Source organism: Dama dama, chromosome X (assembly GCF_033118175.1).
Source record: "Dama dama isolate Ldn47 chromosome X, ASM3311817v1, whole genome shotgun sequence".
Classification (NCBI taxonomy): Eukaryota; Metazoa; Chordata; class Mammalia; order Artiodactyla; family Cervidae; genus Dama; species Dama dama.
Window position 1 is genome coordinate 65,707,234 of NC_083714.1, and position 27,933 is coordinate 65,735,166.

A 27,933-nucleotide genomic window follows, 5' to 3' on the forward strand; every position below is an offset into this window, starting at 1 on the left:
ACCTGCATAGACCTCACAGATCTGTTGTGAGGCTCTAAGAAGATGTCAGAGTATTCTGTTAACTCTTAGGGAGTATGTGCTTGCGTGTTGACTCCCCTGGTACCCCCAAACCACAGTGAGGTTGTTCAAAGCCCCAAGGATAAGCAAGATCACTGATGTAGAAGGCACTAAGCCCCTCAGAAAGTTAGTATTTGGAAATATTAATAATAATGATCTACATCTGCTTCAATGCAAAGAAATAGAGGAAAACAATAGAATAGGAAGACTAGAGATCTCTTCAAGAAAATTAGAGATATCAAGGGACCATTTCATGCAAAGATGGGATCAATAAAGGACAGAAATGGTATGGCCCTAACAGAAGCAGAAGATATTAAGAAGAGGTGGCAAGAATACACAGAAGAACTATACAAAAAATATCTTCACAACCCAGATAATCATGATGGTGTGATCACCCACACTCACCTAGAGCTAGACATCCTGGAATGTGAAGTCAAGTGGGACTTAGGAAGCATGACTACAAACAAAGCTAGTGGAGGTGATGGAATTCCAGTTGAGCTATTCCAAATCCTTAAAAATGATGCTGTAAAAGTGCTGCACTCAATATGTCAACAAATTTGGAAAACTCAGCAGTGGCCACAGGACTGGAAAGGGTCAGTTTTCATTTCAATCCCAAAGAAACGCAATGCCAAAGAATGCTCAAACTATGCACAATTGCACTCATCTCACATGCTAGTAAAGTAATGCTCAAAATTCTCCAAGCCAGGATTCAGCAATACGTGAACCGTGAACTTCCAGATGTTCAAGCTGGTTTTAGAAAAGGCAGAAGAACCAGAGATCAAATTGCCAACATCCGCTGGATCATCGAAAAAGCAAGAGAGTTCCAGAAAGACATCTACTTCTGCTTTATTGACTATGCCAAAGCCTCTGACTGTGGATCACAATAAACTGTGGAAAATTCTGAAGAAGATAGGAATACCAGACCACCTGACCTGCCTCTTGAGAAACCTATATGCAGGCCAAGAAGCGACAGTTAGAACTGGACATGGAACAACAGATTGGTTCCAAATAGGAAAAGGAGTATGTCAAGGATGTATATTGTCACCATGCTCATTTAACTTATATGCAGAGTACCTCATGAGAAACGCTGGGCTGGATGAAGCACAAGCGAGAATCAAGATTGCCGGGAAAAATATCAATAACCTCAGATATGCAGATGGCATCACCCTTAAGGCAGAAAGTAAAGAAGAACTAAAGAGCTTCCTGATGAAAATGAAAGAGGAGAGTGAAAAAGTTGGCTTAAAGCTCAACATTCAGAAAACTAAGATCATGGCATCTGGTCCCATCACCTCATGGGAAATAGATGGGGAAACAGTGGAAACAGTGGCTGACTTTATTTTTTGGGGGGCTCCAAAATCACTGCAGATGGTGATTGCAGCCATGAAATTAAAAGACGCTTACTCCTTGGAAGGAAAGTTATGACCAACCTAGACAGCATATTAAAAAGCAAAGACATTACTTTGCCAACAGAGGTCCATCTAATCAAGGCTATGGTTTTTTCAGTAGTCATGTATGGATGTGAGTTGGACTATAAAGAAAGCTGAGTGCCGAAGAATTGATGCTTTTGAACTGTGGTGCTGGAGAAGACTCTTGAGAGTCCCTTGGACTGCAAGGAGATCCAACTAGTCGATCCTAAAGGAGATCAGTCCTGGGTGTTCATTGGAAGGACTGATGTTGAAGCTGAAACTCCAATACTTTGGCCACCTGATGCGAAGAGCTGACTCATTTGAAAAGACCCTGATGCTGGGAAAGATTGAGGGCAGGAGGAGAAGGGGATGACAGAGGATGAGATGGTTGGATGGTACCACCGACTCACTGGACATAGGTTTGGGTAGACTCCTGCAGTTGGTGATGGATAAGGAGGCCTGGCGTGCTGCGGTTCATGGGATCGCAAAGAGTCAGACACGACTGAGTGACTGAACTGGACTGAACTCAACTGAACTGAACATCTGCTTCTTTCTGATAATTTCTTTTTTTCAAGGCTTGACATCAAGAAAGCCCACACACCATGCCCTCTATTGTTGAAATTGGGCTGCACTGCCATGTGCATAGCTTCCAAGCATTCTGTTTCCAATTCAAAAGCAGTGAGTTGTGTGTTTGTTGTTTTAACTTCAATGAAAAAAAAAAACTTCCTGCCAAAATCTGCAGAGACTTACATAAATATCACGTATATACCATGCTCATCATCTCCTTTTGTTTGAGACCATGTATCCAATATCAGATCATGATGAGCTATTGGTCACATCTGGCAGAACCCTTAGGAGACTTTGAGATTGGAATCTCTGGTGGAGCAGAGCTGACTAAAGGCACAAGATGAAGAGTGTAGTTTTTCTAAAAGTGAAATAATGGGATGAAAACTCTCAGCCAAATGTCTTCGAGTGCTCATGGTCCCTTACAACACAATTCCATTTCGTTGGCTTGAAAAGGCTGTACCTGTCACTAGGGTCTCCTCTCGATCAGTGGGCTCAAACCTGAATCAGATAAAAAGCCAAACCAGGCCTGACCCAGCCAGTCCCATCAAGGACAGAAGTGAGCAAGCCCAAGGCAGGGAGGGGTGGACAAAGGTACCAAGGAGCAAGAAGAAATGTTACACATCACCTTACATACCACTGCTTTTCCTACTCCTGGTACTTCCTGGAGTGGTATACGGATGAATTCACAGTAATTGTTAGCAATGGCAGCCAGCAGGTTTGTTCTGAACCATAACTAGGAATTAAGTAAAGAATCTGCCTTCAATGCAGGAGACCTGGGTTCAGGAAAGATCCCTTGGAGAAGGGAACGGCTATCCACTCCAGTATTCTGGCCTGGGGAATTCCATGGACCATATAGTCCATGGGGTCACAAAGAGTCAGACATGAATGAGCAAACTTTCACATCAAGCAAAGTGACCTCTGTGTAACTCAACTAGGCTTTCCCCATCACAAGCCCTGTCATGGCCTTCTCAGCTGTCCAGGCTTCAACCCATTCCCCCCCCTCTCAATATTCTCTTGTCCTGTTCCTGAGTGCCTTGCCCAATTAAGTTCTTGTCTGGTCAATTTATTAGAGCTAAAACATGAATCATTGCTAAAGGCTTTACTTCTGAATGTGGGCTTTCTATCTTCAAAGAAAGAAGTAAATAGAGCAGCAATTAGGTGTTGCAGGTAAAGTGATGATCTACTTCTGGATTCCTCCTTGTATATTGATGGATAATATGGGCAATAGGGTGGAATTATAGTGTGGAATTTTCCACTGTGATTCAGAAGTACAATATAGACCATGGTGATATATTTTGCCTTTATCTCAGACCAAGAGAACTGAGAGAGTTACACACTACAATTTAATATACCAAGATTAAAGCAATTATTGTAAATTAGCTTAATCATTCCTCCATATGCCTTCAGAAGCAGGGTTTGCTTTTTAATATTCTATTGTCACTACCAAAGAAATGGAGGCTTGTAAATACAGATAAACTTAATTTTTAAAGGGTTTTCTGTGCTCAAAGTTTCTGATGCTTTTAATTAAAAATTTCCTCATTATATATCAGAAAGGGTGTTGAGGCAATGTGAGACACCAGGGGAGCATGAATGAAATATGGGAAGCAAATGATGGTGAACATGTAGCTGTCTTTTCATTTCATCCACATATATTTTATTCTAAAGACAGCAAGATCTACTCTTAGCATGGCCTCTAACTGACTCTGGAGCTCCTCAAGGCCGGAGAAGAGGGAGCAGCTTAAATGATTTTCTCCCTCTTAAACCATAGATTTTAGACTTGCGTTTCTGGAACACTCGAGCAAGAAATCACTAAGGGAGTACTCCAGAAGATGGAGAGCAGTGCTTTTCAAGCTTTAATGTGCACACGAATCACCTGAGAATATGTTAAAATGCAGATTCTGATTCAGCAGTCTGGAGTGATGCCCAGAGTACTTTACTTCTAACAAGTTCCCTTGTGATATTGATGCTGCTTGTCCATAAAACATATTTTGAGTTGCAAGGAACATTCTAGATACAGAGTCTAGATACTGAGCCCCGTTTGGCTTAGAGCAGTGCACGTGTGATGAAGCAGTGGAAAAGTAGTGCAGTTCTCTCTGGACCAAGTAGAGGGCAGAAGAAACACAGGGGAGGCAGATATGAGAGTGATGACACTCATGTTCCCCAGGGGTTCAAATAGATGAGTTTCAAGCATTACATACCAGAAGGGCAGTTGCTTTCTCAGGCTAAAACAGGAACTATGCCTAGTGGCGAAGAGCCTGTATTCTGAAGTCATATTCCCTGGGTTTAGTTTTCACCCCTGTCCCTTCCTAATGGAGATCTTGATCATGCCACCTTACCTCCTTGAGCTTGAGTTTACTTGTCTATAAAATTTGGGTAATAGAACCTATCTCAGGATGGATGTGAGGGTTAGATGAAATAAAGAACATAAAGCTGGAGAATAGCACCTGCTATAGAATGCTTAATAAGTGGTAGCTATTGTCATGCTTTCCCTCTTTGAGCTGATCGCATTTAAGTATCACTGGGCTTTATTGAAGTGTTAGTCAGCCATGGTAGTGCCATAGCTGCTTTTGATGGTGACTCTCAAAGCAGCTTCAATTGTTTGAGACTTAAGAAAAGTTGGTGATTTCAGATTTAAATAAATGGGATTCTAGACAAAAGCATGAAAATGGGAAGAAAAACTCCCTGCAGGAACTATGCTTATTTTGTTCTTTGACCCTTGTTGCTGCTTCTGCCTACAAATTCTCTGACTTGAGAATCACTTGAATAAAGAAAGAATGATTTAAAAATAAAATAGATTTGAGAAACAAACTCTTCTGTCTGAAAAAAAAAAAAAAAAAGGAAATGTAGAATTGGGGCAGCTATCATGCAGCCTGGGGCAGGCCAGGCCCAAGGGAAGGGACGGGAGGAAAGAAGGTCTGAAGAAAGAGGTTCCCAAGTCCATCAACTATACACAGAACATCACTGAGTTGTAGTTACTTTCCTGGGGGTGAATAAGGGCTTTAGACAGAATTCCTGGGTTATGGTCTAGTTGGGAAGATATTGGAGTAAAATACACACGCCCATGCAAACACACACAGATGGATAAACATACATGTCAACCTGTAACAAAGCTTCAGTGAGGACACATGTTGGTGAATATAAAGCCTGTGTTTCTGGGGAGTAGAGATTAGTCTGGAAGGGAAGATTGGGTCTGACTGTGAAAGTGCTTGAATATGTCAATGGTATTTTTTTTTTTTTATTAGTTGGAGGCTAATTTGATGGGGGTGGGGTACCATATGCAAAAGAACATTTTAGAAAGATTAATCTGGTAACAGTTTGAGCAATTCATTTTAATAAACACTTACTGAATATTATGTATAGCCCCTGATGTGAAGAGCTGACTCATTAGTAAAGACCTTGATGCTGGGAAAGATTGAGGGCAGAAGGGGAAGGGGGCGACAGAGGATGAGATGGTTGGATGGCATCATTGACTCAACGGACATGAGTTTGAGCAAGCTCTGGGATATAGAGAAGAACAGGGAAGCCTGCCGTGCTAGTCCCTGGGGTTACAAAGAATCAGATATGACTGAGAGACTGAACAATGACAAAAATGTATAGCACCAGGGTCCAAAGTGCAGAGCTATACAAGAATAGAGAAAAAAATGCCATATCCTCTGAGAATTAAAAGTCTTGTCAGTGAAACAGAAATACTTTATATATTAGTATGGAATGATTTCCAAAATAGAGTATTACATACAAAGAGGTAAGGTATAGAAGAGTATGTTTAAAACATGCTACTATTTGTTAAGTAAGAATGGAGGGAAATCATGTATGTTTATATATATGTCTGTATACATATGTGATTTATACAAGAGGTGTATGTATAAGATTTATGCAAGGATACACAAAACTAATTACATTGATCGCTTCTAGGGGAGAGAATTAGGGTGGCTAGTTGGTAGGGGTGTCAATTGTATGCATATCCTTTGGCACCCTTTGAGTTTTAGAAATAAATGAATATTACCTGCTTGCATTAACTTTTTTTTTATAAAATAATGTGTATGGGAGTATGGGAAAGAAAAGATGAATTCCAGCTGGAAAATCTGAGAAGACTTCTGAGAGCATGTGGGCTATGAAGCTGCATCTTTGGAAAGTATCATTTCTACAGGTGATTTGAGGTTTGAGTGGAAGGTATTTCAAGCAGAGGACAGAGCTTGCCTTGAGCCATGAGGAAGGGGATAGATTTGCACTGGTCCATACAGTAGCCACCAACCATATGTGACTACTGAACACTTGAAATATGGCTAGCATATGTGAGATGTGCTATAAGTGTAAAATACTTAAGGGTTTCTTGGTAAGGAAATACTCAAGACATGGTAAGGAAAAAGAATGTAAAGTTTTTCATTAATTTTTTGATTATATATTAAAAGGATAGTATTTTGGATATATTAGGTTAAGTTAAATATATTAAAAAGGATGTCACTTGTTTCTATTTACTTTTTATAAGTGTATCTACTAGATTATATAAAATTACATCTGTGAGTTACATTATATGTTTGCTAAACAGTGCTAATCTAGATAATGGAGATTTTTAGAGAGTGTTGAATTAGGTTAGTATGGCTACAGCAGAGGGAATACAGGTAAGAGTGAGTGGGAAGTTTGGAAGAAGTGCCCCAGGCCAAATTGTGGAGAGCATTGGCTGCTTAGCTAAAGAGATTGGACTTTATTATTATTATTATTATTTTTTAATCTGGCTGTGTTGCAGCCAGATTTTCTTAGTTTGCGGCTTAGTTTGCCGATTTCTTAGTTGCGGCTTGCAGGATCTTCATTCTATCATGTGGGATCTTTTGTTGTGGCCTGTGGGCTCTCTAGTTGTGGCACACAGGTTCTGGAACATGTGAGCTTCAGTAGTTGTGGCACGGAAGCTTAGTTGCTCTGGGGGCATGTGGGATCCTTTTTCCCCGACCAGAGATCAAACTTGTGTCTCCTGCATTGCAAGGCAGATTCTTAACCACTGGACCACCAGGGAAGTCCCCCTGGACTTTAATTTTGTATTCACTGGTGAGCCTCTGAAGGGCTTGGAGTGGAAAAATTTGATGATCAAATGACTGCTTCGAACAGGGGTGAAAGTATAGGAAGGAAGAATAGTTATGACAGTAACAAGGAGTGAGGTACTAAGGTCTGGGCTTAGGTGGTAGCTTTGAAACCAGAAAGACAGCCACATAAACTATATTACAAAGGGAGAATTGATAGAACTGAGTGGAGGTGTAGATGTCAGAGACAACATGAAGTTTTGCATCTGGTGATTAGAAGCATGTCAGTGCATGTAATAAACATAATGAAGCCTGGAAAGGGAGCTGGATGGGAGCTGCCTAAGAGGGAAGATGATTTTTGACATAGTGAGCTTGAGGTGGCTGACTGAAATGTAGCAGTGAGGGTATGAAAGAAACAGATTTTGGGGTCTCAGTAGAGGTGATCAAAGCAATGAAATAATTACAATAATGATTCTTATTTGTATGGCATTATGATACACACAATGCTCTCACATGGATTATTTTACATAACCCTTACAATAGTCAGAGGCTCAAAGAATTTAAGTTTCTTGGCCAGGATCACACAGCTTGTTAGTGACCAAGGTAGCATGCCGAAACTTGCTTTCTATCACTGTGCTTGAAATAAATTCCCAGGAGAAAATGCAGAGAAAACCCTGGACTCTAGATTATACAATTTCAGTTCCCCCAAGCTGCTGCCTAAATTGAGGGGTAGACCCAACCCTGGGAAAACTGTCTTAGGTTCCCTTCAGTTGTTTTAAACATCCTTTTTAGAAATGAGGAAGCTGACACCCTGGAAGTTAAGTAAAATGTCAAAAATCTCTGTTAGTAAAGGGGAGAGGTAGAACTCAGACAAGCGCTATGGTACACAGCGTGATTGTTTCCAGGTATTAATATTTCCTCCCTGTTAGAGAGAGTGTTCCTGTCTCCTGTCATGAACCTTGCCAAACTAATGTGGGCTTGGTCATAGAACTTGCTTTGGCACATGGAACATGGGCCAAAGTGACCTCTGTCACCTATAATCAGAAGCTTTAACAGCCATGACATGGTTCAGTCTTTTGTGCTCTCTTCCCTCTATAGTAAGAATGGCATGTCCCAAAGAAGGACTCCTCCTTTAGTTGAGATCCTGTAATAAAGAAGGTATATGAAGGAAGCAGATGACCTGTAGCAGCTGCAGGGCCCTTTGCTATGGTATTTGAGCTTGAGGGATTGTTTATAACTGTGGTACAAACTAGCCTAAGCTGACTTTGTGCTTTGTTTCCATTACACTGACTCTACACATATGCTTACTTTTCAACTGGTTAACTTGTCATCCTTTCAGTCTTCAATTAAATGTCACTTTTTCAAAGACTTTTCTTGACCACACAGTCTAATTTAGGCTCCCCTCCTAAACATAAATCATTATTTTCTTTTATAGTATCTGCGTTCTTTCCTTCTTAGGCATTTAATGCAATTGTCATAGGCATCATAGATTTGCTTATCATTGTCATGTTCCACTTGACTGTAAGCTCATGAAGACCTGAATCCCATCTATTTTTGCTCACTATTACAAAGCACTTGTCACACAGTAGTTGCTCAATGGATATTTGTGGAATAAGTGATGAACTAATGAATAGCTTATTGTTATCCTGGTTGTTGGATCATAAAGGCAGGGGGATGCTGTGATTAGCAGAGATAAAGCTCCTAAAAAAACTCCTGGGTGAAAAGATCAGCAACTCTTTTTTTTTTATCCTTCTCTTTTAAGGAAACTTTGAAAGCACTAGCACGTTTCAAAACCCTTAAAAACAGATTCACTTGCCAACAGACCTGTGGCCTGGCAGGCTTCCTGCCTAATACCAGGGAAGCCTGTGGAAGCCCACAGAAAAACTAGAAGAGCTCCTTTGAAAGAAAAGAGGACTGTTGCCATAGAATGCTTAGTCATGGAGAGTAAAAAAAAAAAGTCACCTGCCCTTCTCCTTCTGAGTGGTTGCTGCAATTTAGTGAGAAGTGGAAAAGAGGGGGAGAGAAAGAGAGTGGGAAATAGAAATTATGGGTTGGGTATAGTGGATGCTCTTCTGGTCCAAAGCAAAGAAAAAATAAGACCTACTTCCCTTCACTTTCATCTGCCAAGTAACCACTTAAGAGGTGGCTCTGGACTGTACCCCACCAAGCTGGCAATCAAGAGTTTGAAGACTTTGTGTAAAACTGCCAGCCTCTTCATGACAGGGACATACATACATGCTCAGGTGGTAGGAGGGAGGAGGAAGCAACAGTTCTGCATTTTACCTCATGAATGCTCTTGTCTTGAGAAACTCATGAGGTCCCACAACTTGAGTTATGGATACATGCAGTGAAGGCTGAGGTTGAGGCTACAGTTTCAGTGGGTGGAGTCAATGACCCTTTCCTCCCAGGATGCCCATTAATCCTCTGACCCTAAGGGTCCTGCCTTCTGTGACTCCAGAACACACAGCCAGGGTAGGTTACTTAGGCAGCACAGGAGAAGGAAAGCTTATGGGGATATACTGCACTTTTAAAAAGTAAAATAAATGTAATAAAAAGCATGCAGCATAATTGCCATGACTTATACCCCATGACATTTGATAATAACAAGGTTGGTACATTACAAATAAGTTCCACATTTACAACTCTGCCTTGATATTTACACTTATTAAATTGTTTAGGGAGGTGGCTCCTGGCTGCTGGAAGCCCATATATAAAACATATTAGCATAATTGGAGTACAGCCAAATCCCCCAGTGTACATTGCAGATACTTGTTAAAAGCTTGACCTTGGAGGGAAAGCCATCCTCCTTGTCTTCAATCAGTCATCAGCTCCTGAAAGTGTTCCTCTGAAATCTACTTCCAGTCATCCACATTTAGGGGAGCTTGTCCTTGATGCTGACCTCAGGCAGGCCCTCAGTTCCCAGGACAATGATGAAAGCTGAGTTCTCACCTGGATGAGGAAATTAGCTATGGTAGTTTCTATGATTTTCCATTACCTGTACCAAACATTCCTTTTCATTTATTTAATTTACTGAGAGTTGACACTATACATTAATTCATTGAGAAATTGCTTTGTGTAAAGGCCCAGAGATGAATGAGACAGTATGGCCATCAAGAAACTTACACTTTAGTCAAGGACACAGACAACTAAATCTAGTAGAAGGCAGAATGAAATAAAGGCCATAATAGGAGTATGAGCAAATTACTGTGGGAGCATAGATAACACGATTGATTTTAACGAGGAAGGGAGAACTAAGGAAGGCTTCAGAAAGGCAGCACTGGTACTTGAAGGATTAATAGAAAAAGGGTGAGGTTTGGCAATGAGGTCATACCAGTCAGAGTCAACTGCATGTACATAAAATGGCATGAATGAAAATACACATTTGGGGATGTAATCATATGTTTGTTTGTTTAACATTGGCAAGCTCCAATGATAAATCCAGTGTAGCATGGCTGGGGGGATGGTGAAAGGGCTTGAAAGTTACATTTGAGTCTGTTCCCGGAAACTTTGACACCTATAATAGTTTTGTTAATTAAAGGGAACAATCGAATTTTTTGAAGTGGATCAAGAATGGCATTTTAGGAAGCAATCTCTAGCAATGTGAAGGATGAGTTGAAGAGGTAAAAGACCAAAAACAGGGAGACCAACGTCTATGCCTGACTAGATATTGTGGGAGTGGAAATAACACAAAGATGTTTCTGGTGTTTCTAGCCTTAGAGACTGGGAGAAGTGTATTACCCATAATGAGACGGGCAGCCTGGAGAAAAGGATCACCTTGCTGGAGGAGAACATATTTGGTTGGGAATATACTGGACTTTGGGGCTTCCCCAGTGACTCAGTGATAAAGAATCCACCTGTCAATGCAGGAGACACAGGTTCAAAGATGCCCTGGAGGAGGAAATGACAACCCACTCCAGTATTCTTGCCTGGAGATTTCCATAGACAGAGGAGCCTGGCAGGCTACAGTCCATGGGGTTGCAAAGAGTTGGATGTGACTGAGCACATACATACCACATACTGAGTTTAGTATGTGAGTTATCTTTTAAAGAGGGAAGGTGGTTCTGGGGCTCTGATGAGATTTCAGTCATCTGCTCATGGGAAATTGTCAAAGCCATGGATATGGCTACCACAACCCTGATTGTGGGAGAATACAAATGAACACTGGAGCTACTGCCTATATTTAGCATTCACGTGGAGATAGCACTAATAAGCAGGAGGGAAGAATTTTCTGAGTGGTGGGAGAAGACAAGCCTAGGTGGACCTTGTGCCAAAGTGAGGAAAAGTAAGCAGGATGAGGATAAAGGGAAATTCATAGGATTTGGCAATGAGGTGATCAATGGTAGCCTTGAAGGAGAGAGATTCATGGGAAGGTTGCTGTTGTGGTTTAATCAGATAGAGGAGACTTCAGGATGCTCATAGACTAAGAGGAAATGAGATGATGGAATAATGGATGTGAAAAGTGAAAGTCCTTTCAAAAGTACAAAACACCACACAATACAAGGTCACAGCAAGTCAGCTTTTTATCCCAGATGCCCTGGAGTTGAAAGGTCATTGATATCTAACAGATGCTTTGATTTTTATCATTATACTAAGTTCTGCTAAGGGGGCCTTATTCCTGACCCCTTTCATCTCGTTTCCTCCCCTGCTCCCGCCCCCCAGCACCACCATAGCTGGGTAAATAGCTCATTACTTGATTTTTGTCAGCAGGTCTAGGTGACAGCTATTATATGTCATAGGTTATATGTCATTATATATATATTATATATATCAATTATATGTCATAGATATGTCACTCAGTTATTATATGTCATACATTTCCAAAAAGTGTTCAAAGAAGAAATTCATAGTATTTGGTTATTTTTGATGTAATTCCCACTGTGATATTCAGGTTCCTGGAGGAAAACAAAGGGACAATAACACAAGATGTTTGTGGGGTGAAGGTGAGATGAGGCAGATTCAAAAACCAGGTCCCCTTCTAGAACAAAACAAAAATTAGCTAAAATAAAAGCCATTCAGTGTCACATGTACCCAGCAGCTGAATGTATTCAGGAGGGAAGTCATGATTCTTGGAGTAGAAAGGTATTTAGCATAAAGGGAATAGACCTGAGTAGAGTTTAAAAGACTGAGAGATTCCTGAGAAAACAGTAGAATTTGCTGTTCTTTAAGCAAGTAATCGTTGTTCAAGAAATTCTTAAATGTATGACTTAAAATATTAACCAAATGCTTAAGAAGTCCTAACTATGAACTAATTAAAGCTTTTACCATAAATTATACTTCATTCAAATGCCTTTGTTTCCCATAAGAGACCAAAACTGAATCAGGATATTTTCATACTCACTCAAGTTTTGTCAGTATTTCCTTTCTTTGAACAGTCATTCAATGTTTTGACTTTCAGTATTATTGAGAAGAAAAGAGAAGGGGTTGGAAAGGGGAAAAGAAGGGAAGAAAAGAACATAACCTAGAGAGCTTACAATGGCCCTTGTTAACATAATCATTGTAAGGTCACTAAATATGTCCTTGTGTGGAATTGTTTTTTTTCCCTTTCTGCTCTATGTCTTCATGACTTGATGCTACTTGTATGTGAGGTTTGTATGAGCTATTCAACACCACCAATAATGGGGTCATATCAAGTGTCAGAGCTGTAGCTGTGCATATCCATGGTATCACTGCAAAGATGACCTTTTCTTCTTGTGTCAATTTTTGTTGTTGTTCTTGAAAGTACACTCAAGTACTTTTACTCGGGCCTGAAATCTTGGTGTCAGATTTGATATTTCTTCTGCTCATACCCTCAACATCTAATTGATTGCCAGTTATTGAGATGCTACTTGGGTCTGTCCCACTGATGCTATCCTAGTTTGAACTCATTAATTATCAAAAGTATTATTGCAAAAAGTGTTTTTCCAATTGCCTCCAACAAAGTTGGGCTTATGTAACCTCTTCCTGCTATCTTATACACAGCTTCCAGCATCATCTTCCTGAAGTGCTCTGTGTTATTTGTTTCCTCAAAGAAGTGAAGTGTTAGTTGCTCAGTTGTGTCCGACTCTCAGTGACCCCATGGACTATAGCCTGCCAGGCTTCTCTGTTCATGGAATTCTCCAAGCAAGAATACTGGAGTGGGTTGCCATCCCTTCTCCAGGGGATCTTCCCAATCTCTCAGTATTTCCTGACATTTATAAAATCAAGTGCAAACCACACAACCACTGCTGCCTTTCATGGACCTTACACTCTATCCAACCTGAATTGTTCCACATTCTTTACATTTGCACATCAAAGCTTGTACTTCTGCTCATGCCTTCTCTCCTTCCTCAAAAAAAAAAAAAAAAAAAATTTAAGTTACTTTAGCAAAGTAGAGAAGTTGAAGTTTTATTATTAATATTTCTAATAATATGATAAGAGCTCCTGTGCTTTGCTCATACACATGAGAATAGGGCCTGTATCTGTCCAATTCACTGTTATGGTCTCAGAGCCTAGCACTGTGGTTGGCACACAGGAGGTGCTCATTAAATTTTGACTGAATGAATAAAAAGTTGACATGTCCAAATCTACTTACCTTTTAAATTTCACTTCAAATGCCACCAGTGCCCAAAAGTCTATGCTGATACCTGGTTTCCACCCCAATACCCACCTCACCTCATCTCTCTATAACATTGTTTTTTTTCTGAACTTCCCTAGGCCTTATCTGTACCACTCTTACGACACTGATTGCTTTTTTTTCCATCTTGAATTCCAGTTCTTTTTGTACATGTCCCATCTCCCATTAGACTGTGAGATCCCTGATGGTAGAGCTGTGTGTTTAACTCATAATTGTGTCCTGAAAAGCAGTGTCCATTGAATGGGCACTTGATGATTAGGATAGCCACACTGGAGCCTTTAGCGAAGTAGAGAAGTTGAAGATTTATTATTAATATTTCTAATAATATGATAAGAGCTCTTGTGCTTTACTCATACACATCAAAAGGTGAAAATATTGTCTGCACCTCAGCCAAAATATAGGTAAGAATACTGGCTGAACTTCTATTAGCCAAGATATAAGGTCATCATGGCTAAAGTCTGAATTCTGGCTAATCTCCAAGAACTAGGAACAAAGTCATAATTTGTACATTTCATGAATTTGTAAGTTGTTTTTCCCTGAAATGAATACTAACTATAATAATATTTTATTTGTGGCTTTTGGGACTCTAGACATCTAAATAAATTCAGTCTGTAAATGGGCTCTTTGGCTATTGCTTTCTTTTTACTATAAATTAAAATTACATACCAGTTACATGCATTGCACATATATCAATTTCCAGATTTCCACTTTCCTTTGAGCCCAAATTCCCCTAGTTGTGGATACTCAGGTTTTCAGACTCCCTACAAAGGAGTTTGCCTACTTGGGTCAATGCAGGAGAAAAAACCAATATATTTGAGTCCTGGAGGAAACCATTCCAAGGGAAACAATGGTCTTGCCAGGTACTTTGGACCATATCATTTATAGACCTGGTTATTACCTTGTCCAACCATTCATCTTCAAGTCAGCCCACCTACGATGAGAGATTCTTTTGAAAGCCCTCTGGAGAATAATTATTTACAATTCTTTATTTCTAATTCCAGATTTTTACCCCTCTGAGCATTTGAAGTCCATTTACTTTCATTGTATAATAAAGGTTAAAAACCCTCTGTAGAAACAGTTTCTCTGGAGGATGTAAATCACCCTTCTGACTTTTCTGCACTTTTAAGGTGTGCAAACATCTCTCCACTACTCTGGCAAGAAGTGCTCAAGAATACTTAGAGAAAATCTTATGATTCCCACAGGTATGTGTATCTTTGAATATATCCCATGATTTCTACCTGACCAGGTCCTTATAGAAATACTTTGGTACTTTTGTTAAGTTGAAGCTTCCCCTTCTGGAGTATTCTTCGTACATCCTGCCTTTATACTTCAGTTGGCACCTTTTCACCCATCCTTGATATTAATTGTCATAGGCAGTAAAACATTTAATGCAATCTTAGCTTTATTGAATAAGTAAGTATGCATTACAGATAGATTGCAAGTCATTCTTGGTCCTGCAAAGAGACAGGCATTTATTCTGAGGCAAAACGAGAACATGAATCCATAGTTCTGCTACTGAAATACTTCTTCTGAGTGTCTTGGTATGGGTACAATCTCCCTCAATATCCATTCAAATAGGCTTTGCTCTCACCTCTCCTTTCAGTTAAGGGATTCACAATATCTAAAATAAACTTGTAAAGAACACTTCTGTATCAGAGGTAGCTTTATACCTACATTATTAATCATAGAAAATATTTGGTCAAAGACTCCATAAAAGGGGCAGAAAAGATACACCAGAGCTCATAGTTGGAACCAATTATTTTTTCAAGCTAATTTGCTGTAGTAAGTATCAACTGAATTTTAGAATACACTGTTCAGCCATTTAACATCAAAGCATGCAGCAGCCTGTGCGTACAATGGCTTTTAGAGACAACACTGAGTTTGACTTGAGCACCAAGGATGCATTTTAAAAAGTGAAAAGTACATTTTTGTGCAATAACTAGTGTTGTGAGCTGAATGGTGACTCCCCAAAGACACGTCCACGTCCCAATTCTTAGAACCTTTGATGTTAACTTATTTGGGAAAAGGGTCTTCACAGATGTCATTAAGTGAAGGATCTTGAGATGAGGAGATTATGTATAAGCTGATGAGCCTTAAATGCCTTCACAAGTATCTTTATAAGAAAGTGGTAGAGGTAGATTAGATATACAGAGGGAGAGGTGATATGAAGATAGAGAAGAGAGAGGCTTGGTCACAAGTCGAGGAATGATGACAGTCACAAACTGGGAGAAGCAAGGAAGGTTTCTCCTAGAAGCTCCAGAGGGAGTACAGCCCTGCCAAGACCTCAATTTAGGACTTCTGGCCTCCCAAACAGTAAGAGAGTAAATGCCTGTTGTTTTAAGTGATCACATTTGGAATACTCTGTTACAGCAACCACAGCAAGAAAATACAGATTTGGGTACCAGGAAGTCGGGAACTGCTATAACAATACTTAAAAATGTAGAAGTGTCTTTGGAATTACATCATGTGAATATTGATGTATATGATAGAAAAAGCATAGGTTGCTTTAAACAGACTGTTGGGAAGAATATGAATGTTAAAGGTGCTTCTCATGAGGGCTCAGAAGGAACTGAAGAACATTTTATTGAAAACTAGAGGAAAGGTGATCTTTATTATATACTGGCAAAAAAGCTTATCCAGATTGTCTCCAACCGTTTTGTGGAAAGTAGATCTGTAAGTGACAAATTTGGGTATTCAGCTGAGGAAACGTGAGAGCAAAGCATGGGAGGTATGGTCTAGTTTTTTCTTGAGCTTATAGTAAAATATAAGAGAAAAGGATAAATTGAAGAAAGAACTGGTAAGCAGAAAGGAACCAGAACTTGATAATTCAGGAAATTCTGCACCTATTCAGATTGCAAAAGATGCTAAAATGAAGAGATTCACTGTTAGGATAGTGGGCTCTGGAGATAAAGCCAAGACTAGGCAAACTTTGGCTAGTGCTGTAGAGATTAGGCATTGACTCACTGATCCACTCATTCATCTTGATAAAAGCCAGGAATAGAGGTGGCATTATCTGGCAAAGATCTGTGAGGACTCTACTGCATCTCTATTAAATCAATATGATATTCATGAGGAGCCCACAAAGTTTTTTAAAAAGTTACAACAGCAGAAACAGTTCCATCTTGGCCCGAAAGGGACAGAGACAGAACAAAATGAGAGAAGGCTGTCAGATGACCAAAACTTTACAGGCCAGAAACAGGCTGATTAAGCTATAAACAGGTATGACCCTTTGATAGAAAAGATCAACTCTAGGGCAGAGCTGCAGACCTAAAGGGTGCAACCCTGAGACAAGAAGGATTATTGTCAAGCCTTGAAACCTAAGAGGATTCTGAGAACAGAACTGAAGCTCAGGCACTTGGCTGAGGTCACAAGACTTGCTCAGACCTGTGTCCTGTGCTGTGCTTATTCGCTCAGTCATGTCTGACTCTTGGCAACCCCATGAACTGTAGCCCTGCAGGCTCCTCTGTCCATGGGATTCTCCAGGCAAGAATACTGGAGTGGGTTGCCATGCCATCCTCCAGAAGATCTTCCCAACCAGGGATCAACCTTTCCAACCCAGGTCTCCCGCATTTACCATCTGAGCCACCAGGGAAAGGGATTCTGCCAGGCCAAATTCTGAAACTCATTAGGACAAGGAACTCCTTTCCATGTCTGTTCTATTTTCTTCCTTCTGGAATAGGAATGTCTATAACTATTATCATATGCCTATCCCATCCCTGCATTTTGGAAGCAGGAGCCTTGTTGAGGTCATGTTTCACTGATTCACAGATGCAAAGGAATTTTGCCCTAGGGTTTTGACCTGTTGCTGATTTAGATGATCTAGATAAGATTTGGGACTTTTGAACTGATGATGTTTGGATGAGAGTTTAAACTTTAGGTTTGAGACTTTGGGGAATATTAGGGTAGGGTGAATATATTTTGCACAGGGGACAGACATAAATTTGGGGGTCCAGAAGGCAGACTATAGTGGGCTAAAGGTCACCTCCAAAAATATATGTCCATATCTTAATCCTCAGAACCTTTGAAAGTTACCTTATTTGTAATTAAATTTAGGCTCTTCATATGAATTTATCCTGGATTATCTCAGTGGGCTTGAAATTACAACAAAAGTGTCCTTAAAAGAGAGGCATAGAGAGATTAAGTACACAGAGCAGAAGGTAATGTGAAGACAGAGCAGACAGAGAGATGTGGCCATAACCCAAGCAATGCCAGTAGCCACCCAAAGTTGGAAGAGACAAGGGAGGATTTTCCTCTAGAGCCTCTGAAGGGAGCATGGCCTTTGATTTTGGACATCTGGCCACAACAACCATGAGAGAATAAATTTCTGATGTTAGGTCACCTAATTTGTGGTAATTTATTACAGCAGCCAAAGGAAACTAATGCAACTAGTAAACATTTTAAAGGGTTTTGCACTTTTAAAAAACACTCTGAAGAAAATCTGCATAAATTGTGTGTGTATGTGCTTAGTCGCTCAGTCATGTCTGACTCTTTGCGACCCCATGGACTGTAGCCTGCCAGGCTCCTATGTCCATGGGATTTTCCAGGCAAGAATACTGGAGTGGGAAGCCATTGCCTTCTCCAGGGGAGCAGGAGAAATTGAACCCAGGTCTCCTGTACTACAGGCGGATTCTTTACCATCTGAGCTACCTGGGAAGCTCAGAGTGGTTTTGCTTTCAACCCTATGGACTGTAGCCCACCAGGCTCCTCTGTCCATGGAATTCTCCAGGCAAGATTACTGGAGTGGGTAGCCATTCCCTTCTCCAGTAGATCTTTCTGACCCAGGGATGGAACCCATGTTTCTTGCACTGCAGGCAGATTCTTTATCATCTTAGCCACCAGGGAAGGCGCTTCTCAATTATGGCAGTAATAAACCCAATAAAAGATTTAGTATAATTTGGCTCTATACACTCTGTACTAAAAATATCATTATGTATTTTTTTTCTGGTGATAATTTTCAACCCAAAACAAACTACAAATGGCTAGAGCAGGACCATTATAAATCTGGGAAGCAAACCCTTTAATTGAGTTATCAGAGCTTCATGAAAGACCCTGAAAGTTCTCAATGTTTGTGAAAAGTGTGTAGGATTACTCTAAATACAAATATATAATTTATCAACAACTGTACTTTTTTTCCCCCACAAACTAAAAAATAAGGCAAGTTCACATCTGGAAAAGGTGATATGCAACAGTATTTCTACCTTGACTAGCTTGATATATGGCATGGGAAATGTCCCTAATATTAATCAGGGTGAATATTTCAAAGTATCATTTTCCTACAGTCTGAAAAACTATCAAAAGACTCAAAGAAGCCATACAATGAAGATTTCAGAAAAGACTTTGTGAAGTTAAAAATATGTTAAGTATTTACATAAATTAGTAGAACCTAAGTGTTTGTTGTTGTTCTTGTTAAAAAACAGCATGTGAAATTGATATATCCCTTAAACTTCTTTGTGTGTGTGTGTATGTGTGTGTCTTAAGACAGGATAAAATTGTAAAATCTCAGATCCTGCTACTGTTTTTGATTTCTCTATTGTAGCATCTTCAGAGCTTTGCAAAGGATAAGACCTAAGTAAGAATGAACTGGAGGAAAAGGCAGCAGTTTGAATGACTATACATCTGTATAAAAGAAACTATGAGCTATTGGTCACTTGTTTTCATTATCTCAGGTAGTGATTTGCCAAGCCAGTCATTTGTTCTTTCTGAATATCTATAATGTGCTTTAGAGGAAGTAGAAATAGGATTTTCTATATAAGAAATATACACATAAGAAAACTTTTACAATAATCATAATCATCTGCATGGATTAGTCTTAAAATTATACTCCAGAGAAGTTACACTACATTCTTTCAATGCATTTTAAAAAGTAATAGACAAGTTAAGTATGACTTTTCCTCTCTCATCTATTTAAGAAAAATGTAGAGCCTGGTTTTTCCTCCTAGAGTTGTTTTGGCAGCATTTAAATGATTTGTTAATATAATAAGGTAAGTTAAGTATGATGATGATTGAGAAGTTCAGTTAGTCACTGGGATATGGAATTATTGTAGCAGGATATATAAATATCTAAACATATATAAAGTATATCATTTTTCTTCTTCAGATCACCACAGCAGAATGGGAAAGGGGGAGGAAAGAGGCAGATAAGACAATTGACCTATCAGAGTTTTCTGCTGCCTCCTGCAGAGAGAAATCTTTTTCCTCTCAGGTCTCTTAGAACTCTATTCCCTGCCTTCAAGGGGGTCGTGGAAGTAGGAAGCAATAGAGAGAAGAAAGAAACCATGGAGAACAGGGATCAATATTTACCTTTAAAAATCTAAATAAAGGTAACAGAATTTGCAGGTTCAACTCTAGCATAAACATTAAAATGTGAGGTTTTTCTCAAAAATAGCCATACAAAGTATTTGTATAAAGTAGATATATGTGCATACTTATAAAATACCTCTTTAAATAAAGTTTAAGTTACTTTCTCTAACCACTTCTGTTAAACTTTGGTTTATTTTTAGCAATGATAAGTGCCTGCAATATCATGCTGAAACTCTAGATTACTGATAAGTTTAATTTCAGCCAAAGCAGATGAATCCATCAACTTTCACTTGAGATTAGATTCTAAACAACTTGAAGGGAATGAAGTAGTACATTTTCTGAGTTTCCAAGATGGCTTCTTTTACAGAGTGTGCAATATCAGTGCCTTTCCAAACCATTAACATGCACATTTTCACTGGTCTTTTACTTTTCTATTTAACAGCAATCAGTAGACATTGATGAATTCTTTCTCTTTTCTTCCTTTTTTCTGGGGGTGTGTGTGTGTGACAAAATTTGAGTAACATTATACATTTTTTGACAGACTGAATGGTTTTGAATGTCTTTAGAACTCTTCAATTTCTTACATTTTTCATCATCACCGTCAGGTCACACACAGTAACAAATAATACACATCTTTACACTAAAATGAAATGCATGTTTTAAAATCCTGGCAATTGTGTTTGTGTTAGTGTAACTGTGGGAGGAGTCTTGCAATAGCTTTATATATGCACACTATTTCATCCAGCTTAGCTTGATCTTTGCAGAAATGTACTTATATAGTCTCCATCCCTTGAGCGTAGGTTTTGTTCTTCTCAAACTGTATGATTTTGTTTACTTTAATATTTTCTTATTCTTTGGCATCAGGAATCACTTAGATGAGATACCTCCATTGTGGCGAGACCGTGACCTTTCCAAAGGTACTCGTCTGTTATCTGTAAGACAAAGAGAAAAGAGAACCAAAAACATGGTGAGTTTTAGATTCCGGCTATTGCATGATGTCAGGTTGAGAGAGGTTTTCAAACAGTCCTGAAAAATTAATTCAAATGAATATGTAAATAAATAACATGAAGCCCAGATCTGAGGAGTTCACACTGCAGCTCCCAGGCTGAGTTCAAGAGTTTGAAATAGCATTAAATGACTTTTCTTGGTAAGTGAAGTCAGAGTGATAAAAGAAATGGAAGAATTCACTCAAGCACAGTCCCTTTGGAAATAGCAGGTGACAACAAAATTCCTTGGTAAAGATGTTAAATTGAAAGGATCTATGTACAGTGCCTTTTGTTGGAAAGCACTTCAATTCCCCATGAGTTTTCAATCTGTATATTGGCTACCTCTAGAGGACACCAGCGTGGGCAGAGCTGAAGAAGAGTTTTTTCTATTTTTTACAATGATTACAATATGTGGCAATCAAATCAGCTACCAAGTCTTTGCTTGATTGTGTGATGTAAACAAATTCAATACATTATATAGTCATTATGGGAATAAATAATGAATAGGTCCCATTCCCCTCACCCGTCACAGGAAAAATAATCACTATAGAGAGAACTGTTGGCACAAAGCTTGGAAAGCAAAGTTTAAAAGCACTGAAAGTTGCTGAAAATAGTTTTAGCTTTAATAGGAAAAAGGTTTACAGCTCTGCATTGTGGTGATCACTACTATGTTATTATCACCTCTGTTTTATATACTCAGCTTAAATGCAATTGATGTGGGTGAAAATCCCCTTCTGACAGAAGCATAATATACTTAGATTCTCTATTTAGAATGAGACTAGGTCCCTAGAAATAATCACAACCACCAGCACTTACATAAATGCTAACACTTTACACTCGTTAATTTGCTAATTCACACAATATCCCCGGGAGGTAAACCCATTTCATTCTATCCTATTATCTCTGCTTTAGTGATGAAGGTTACACAGCAAATCAATGGTATGATGGGGGATTATAATGCAAAGTTAATGCCTAAATGTCAAGGCTGCTTTATTCAGAGGTAGATGTTGGGGCCTCCCAAGCTCCTACTCATTTCCTCCCTAAGATGATGATCTCAGTCTCAGTTCAGTCACTCAGTCGTGTCTGACTCTTTGCAACCCCATGGACTGTAGCACTCCAGGCCTCCCTGTCCATCACCCTAACTGCAGGAGTTTACTCAAACTCATGTCCATTGAGTCGGTGATGCCATCCAACCACCTCATCCTCTGTCATCCCCTTCTCTTCCTGCCTTCAATCTTTCCCAGCATCAGGTTCTTTTCCAATGAGTCAGTTCTTTGCATCAGGTGGCCAAAGTATTGAAGTTTCAGCTTCAGCATCAGTCCTTCCAATGAATATTTAGGACTGATCTCCTTTAGGATGGACTGGTTGGATCTCCTTGCACTCCAAGGGACTCTCAAGAGTCTTCTCCAACACCACAGTTCAAAAGCATCAATTCCTCAGCACTCAGCTTTCTTTATATTCCAACTCTCACATCCATACATGACTACTGGAAAAACCATAGCTTTGACTAGATGGATCTCTGTTAGCAAAGTAATGTCTCTGCTTTTTAATATGCTGTCTAGGTTGGTCATAGCTTCTCTTCCAAGGAGCGAGTGTCTTTTAATTTCATGGCTGCAGTCACCATCTGCAGTGATTTTGGAGCCCAAAAAAATAAAGTCTCTCACTGTTTTCCCATCTATTTGTGATGAAGTGATGGAACCAGATGCCATGATCTTAGTTTTCTGAATGTTGAGTTTTAAGCAAACTTTTTCACTCTCCTCTTTCACTTTCATCAAGAGGTTCTTCAGTTCTTTGCTTTCTGCCTTAAGGGTGGTGTTATCTGCATATCTGAGGTTATTGATATTTCTCCTGGCAATCTTGATTCCAGCTTGTGCTTCATCCAGCCTGGCATTTTGCATGATGTACTCTGCATATGAGTTAAATAAGCAGGCTGACAATATATAGCCTTGACGCACTCCTTTCCCGATTTGGAAGCAGTCTGTTGTTCCATGTCCAGTTCTAACTGTTGCTTCCTGACCTGCCTACAGATTTCTCAAGAGGTAGGTCAGGTGGTCTGGTATTCCCATCTCTTGAAGAATTTTCCACAGTTTGTTGTGATCCACACAGTCAAAGGCTTTGGCATAGTCAATAAAGCAGAAATAGATGTTTTTCTGGAAACCTCTTGCTTTTTTGATGATCCAACAGATATTGGCAATTTGAGAGAGAAGATGATGATACCCTGGAATATATCCTGCCTCTCCCATGGGGAGGATGGACTGTGAGAAATGCTGAGGTTTTGCCATGGAACTTTTCTCATCTGTGTTTCTTGATGAGAAGCACATCATCAGTGTTTCTTGAGTGATTCCGGGTAGTCTGTGGTCAGTACAGAGAGCAAAGCTAACTGGCCTCCATGACCTTGGCCTCATTAATACCATGGTATGAGTGCACTGAGCCAAACAGCCATAAGCTTAAAGTGCCTTATAATGCATTATTATCACTGAGAGGTGAGAAAGAAAGAGATATTTTTTTCTATTCAGAGATATATCTGAGTGATGGATTATTTGGGTATCCTTTTAAAGATACCATTAATAATTCCATTATTTAATTTGTGATACCAATCACAATCCACTAAAATTGTAAAGATAACATTCTGAGATAAAGGGCTTATTACTTAGATGTCACTGATTCACATACAGGTTGGTTTGGGACTCTTTAGAAGACATTTACAAATGAGATTGTAATATGATGGTTACCACTGCATTGCTAGCATTTAAGTACTCAGTGTTAAAGCTATCAGATATGAGAATGATGATGGCATTCACAGAGGATTGTCCCAGCTGGAAAAAAGGCTTGTGCCTTGGTGATCGCACACACGAAAGTCAGCTGGCATCCATGTTCACTCCAGGAATGCTATTGGTACCCAATACCACCGTTCACTGCCCACTGGATTCAAGAAAAGCACCACACACAAAAACCTAGCCTTGCAGAAGTAAACGATGTCAGGATCCACATCAAATTGCAGCTTTATTGGTAGCATCTGGTGTGAGAAAATAAACTTTCAAGTCAAAATGAACTGAGAAAAGGACATTAAAGCACTGGTTCACAGCCCAAATCCAGCTCTTGGCATATACACAAGAGAATTATTCCACAGTTCTTCCCTTCCTTTCTCTTTATCTCCCTCTCTCCCTTCCTTCTCTGTCTCTGTCTCTCTTTAAATATTTTTGGTACTTAATTGGTCCCTATGTTTATGAGATAATTATAAGTAGAAGCAATTCTGTAAAGGTCATTACTTGTACTTTCAAAATGTCAACCTCCAACATTGTTTATGAAAAAATGACTCTAGAAATAATGGCAGCAATGACTGATCTGGGTTGCTGTGATTTATTTATAATTCTCTGTGTTTATGTTAAAACTATTTTAGGTACAAAATATATATTTATACTCTAGACTTGTATGGATAAGGGCAGAAGTGCAATTTAGAGGATAATGTTATATGTATATATAATACGAATATATATCAATATAAATATTCATCTCTTTTCACATTCTAATAGCTTACAATCTAATGATAGCAAATTTTCATACCTAGATTCATGCTTTCTTTGAGGCAAAGATTGACAATCATCGAATTTTTATTTATTTAAAAAAATATTTATTTATTTGGCTGCATGGGATCTTCAGAGACCTAGTTCCCTGACCAGGGATTGAACCTGGGTCTCCTGCATTGGGAGCATGGAGTCTTGGCCACTGGACCACCAAGGAAGTTCCAAGAATCATTGAATTTTTAAAAATACAACTAAATACTAATGGGTAATAGTCAGTGTTCTGATCCTTATGAGGTCAAGACACATGCTTGGCATCAAATTTATGAGAAAAGAGCAAATGCTAGTTATTATTGCTGTCAGAGGTGATGGAGTTATTTGGGTGATTGTGAGAGTGACTGAATTTCCTATTTAGAAACATAGGTGAAGGAGGCAGGTGCCTGTGTGCTATGATTTGAGAACCCCAGGAGACCCAGGCTGAACCAAATTCACTTCTCTACCCAATCTTATTCTCCCAACACTACTAATACTAGAATTGTTTAGATGGAAAAAAAAAATAGGAGTCTCTCCTCCAAAAAGTCAATAGTTTAGAAAATATGTATTTACCTGAGGTGATGGGGAGGGCTTTGTTAATCAGTAGTGGCTTCCCTTTCCAATTTGCCTTGTTGTGCTTTTGGAAATCAAAGAGAGGAAGATGAGGGGAAGCATCAATCTATGTGTGTTTACTTGTTGGGGATATTGTGCAATGAGATACAGGAAAACATTATATCAGAGGCTGAGGGAACATGATTTGTCATAATCTTCTGTTTCCATTTTCTGAATGTACAAGGTAACATGATGAATAAGCAAGCCTAGAGAATCTAATGTATCCTCATGGTCTAAGAATTCACTAAGGGATTCTATTGTTTGCAAACACAAGGATTAATGCTATATAGAACCTGAGATGTCAGTCCCAAGATGTACCCTCTAAATCCACCAGAGCTGGGCATGCATACCCTATCAGATTCTTTTTGGTCACCAAAGGCTTGATGCCCCATGTGAAAGTGAAAAGATTCTATTTCTACAGAGAGTAACATAGTCATAGTGTGAAACTGAGGAGAGGGACATAGTTATATGAAATGTGCAGTCCATGGAGGAGAGGTGACCAAATCCTAAACAATATGCCAATCTGTCACAGAAAAGAAAATGTAAATACATGGCCCAGCTAAAACATGCTTCTGTACACTGTGAATATCAGGCTAACCAGCTCAAACCACTGTCAAGGCTTTCTCCACTGTCATAAGAGTAAGAAGCTTTATGCCTTTTCTAAGCACAAATTGATTTGGCATTCATTTCAAAACCTTCCCAATGGAGTCCTGAGTGAATAGATTAAACCTGTTATTGTACTGCTCTAAAATTCATTCAGGCAATCATTTATTCAACAACTATGTACAAAGCACATCATTCATGAAATACCTGAATGTCACAAAATTTCAGATCCATATCTACATCTACACTGCTAATTTCCTTCCTACTGAAAACTTTGTCAGGTGAAATAACTGAGGAATAAGCATATCATAAAGCTTAAAAAAAATGTGGTGTGAGACAGACCAAAGGACTCAAGCTTGTAGCATGTAACCGAGAAACGTTTAATCACTCCTCTACCAAAGTGAGTGTATGCCAAAGGTAGAGGGTTGTGTGTTGTATATTGCATGAGCAGGTCAACTTGAGATTGAAAACCTGTGATAAAAAGACTTGTCCATTATTCATTCCCCCCCAGGTTAGGTATCCACCTGTTGTCTATGGAAGAACTGGTGCTTCATAGGCATGTTAGATGTATTGACGTGACCTACCCAAACACAATGCAACTATACCCTCCCAATAGGGTAACATAAAATAAGTGTGCCTGGCATACACTGCACATTGTCACATTGTGCAGTGAAACATCCCATTTTAATGCTAATTAGCTGCCTAGGAAACAAAGTAAAAGAGGACCTCTGCAATTTATTCTGAGCTTTCTTTTCTCCAAAACTCTTCAAAAATGATGGTGTGGCAGATTTATCATCAATGGATAAACATTGTTTCCAGCAAAAAAAAAAAAAAAAAAGCAAACAGAGGATGGGTTTTGTGCAGCTCAGGCTAAGAAAACCAAGAAAACTTTAGGTTGCCCTGTGTATGTGTTATTCTCTCAGTCGTGTCTGACTTTTTATGACCCCATGGACTGTAGCCCCACCAGGCTCCTCTATCCATGGAATTCTCCAGGCAAGAATACTGGAGTGGGTTGCACTCCCTTCTCCAGGGTTAGGTTGCCTTAGGAAATGTCTATTGAAGTAGCTATTCACATGCCAAATACTGATGAAAGATTATTTTAGACTGTTATACTGAAATCATCTCATACAAACTTACATCTTTTTTTCCCCTCTGTACCATGATTCCAAAACTGTTGCTTTTATTTTCCCCTATGTTTTTGAGGATCCTGACTTGATACAGTTTCTCACTCACTACAAACGACTGGAAGGAAGGTGGCACCTGAATTAGGTTTGGGCCTGATCTCTTGGTGGACAGCCAGTTTCTCCACTCATTGACCAGATTCGTTCTCTTCGCTTACCAGCATAGTGTCTTTAAAAAAAAAAAATGTTGAGCTTAAACTATATATGCAATTTGGTGTTCTACTTTTTTCATTTAACATTTTATTGTATAATAGAAATTTTGTATGTCATTAAACTTCTGAAACATGATACTGAAAATAAAATTTTTAATGGCTACATACTCTTCTTTTTATATAAATATGCCACAATTTGGGTAACCATTTCTCTACTGTTGGACATTTAGGTTGCTTCCATTTTTTTTTCCTATTATAAAAAGCCTTGCAATGAACATCCTTATAGTTTATATTTTATCTTATACACATCACATGTAGAAGTGGCATTGTTTTTTTTTTTTTTTTAGAAGTGGCATCGTTAAGTATGCAAAATTAAGTCCCAATCATATTCTAGAATAGTTGTATTAATTTAAATCCAATTGGCAATAAGTAAATTAATTTGTCTTATCTCATTGTTAGGTATTAATCTCTTAACAATGTGCTAATGTGAAAAGTGACAAATAGCATATGATTGCCTCTTTTTGCCCTTCTTCAAATTTTAGCAAAGTAGAAATTTTCAAATGTTATTATCCATTTATATTTCTTCCTTTAAAGATCATATCCCTTATCCAATAATCTATTAGGGTCTTAGTTTTGCTTTGTTCTTATTTTGAACTCTACATTTTAAAGATAGATAGTAACCAATTGAAATATTTTCCTTAGTTTGTTGATTGCCTTTTATTTGGTTCATGTTGTTGGCTTTCAAGAACATATGGTTTCACTTTTATTATTTTTATGTAGTTAAATCAGTCAGTCTTCTACACTATGATCCATTCTTTTATTGTTAAGCTTAGAAAGTCTTTCTCTAGGCAGAGGCATTTGATAAACATTCAACTATATCTTTTATTGTTCTTTAAGGTTTGATTTTTTAA

General features: G+C 38.9%; 1 protein-coding gene and 1 non-coding gene across 2 annotated transcripts in view; both read right to left on the bottom strand.

Annotated features, from left to right (window-relative positions):
* Positions 1 to 15,014: 15,014 nt before the first annotated feature.
* Positions 15,015 to 27,933, bottom strand: part of DIAPH2 (diaphanous related formin 2) — a 964,220-nt gene continuing 951,301 nt past the window's right edge. Inside the window, exon 28 of the mRNA XM_061136610.1 lies at positions 15,015 to 20,866. Within this exon, the coding sequence (XP_060992593.1) occupies positions 20,802 to 20,866 (65 nt within the window). The 3' untranslated portion in view covers positions 15,015 to 20,801. The remainder of the gene's footprint in view (positions 20,867 to 27,933) is intronic.
* Positions 24,589 to 24,661, bottom strand: TRNAW-CCA (transfer RNA tryptophan (anticodon CCA)). The gene has a single exon. It is a non-coding gene; the product is annotated as a tRNA-Trp (tRNA).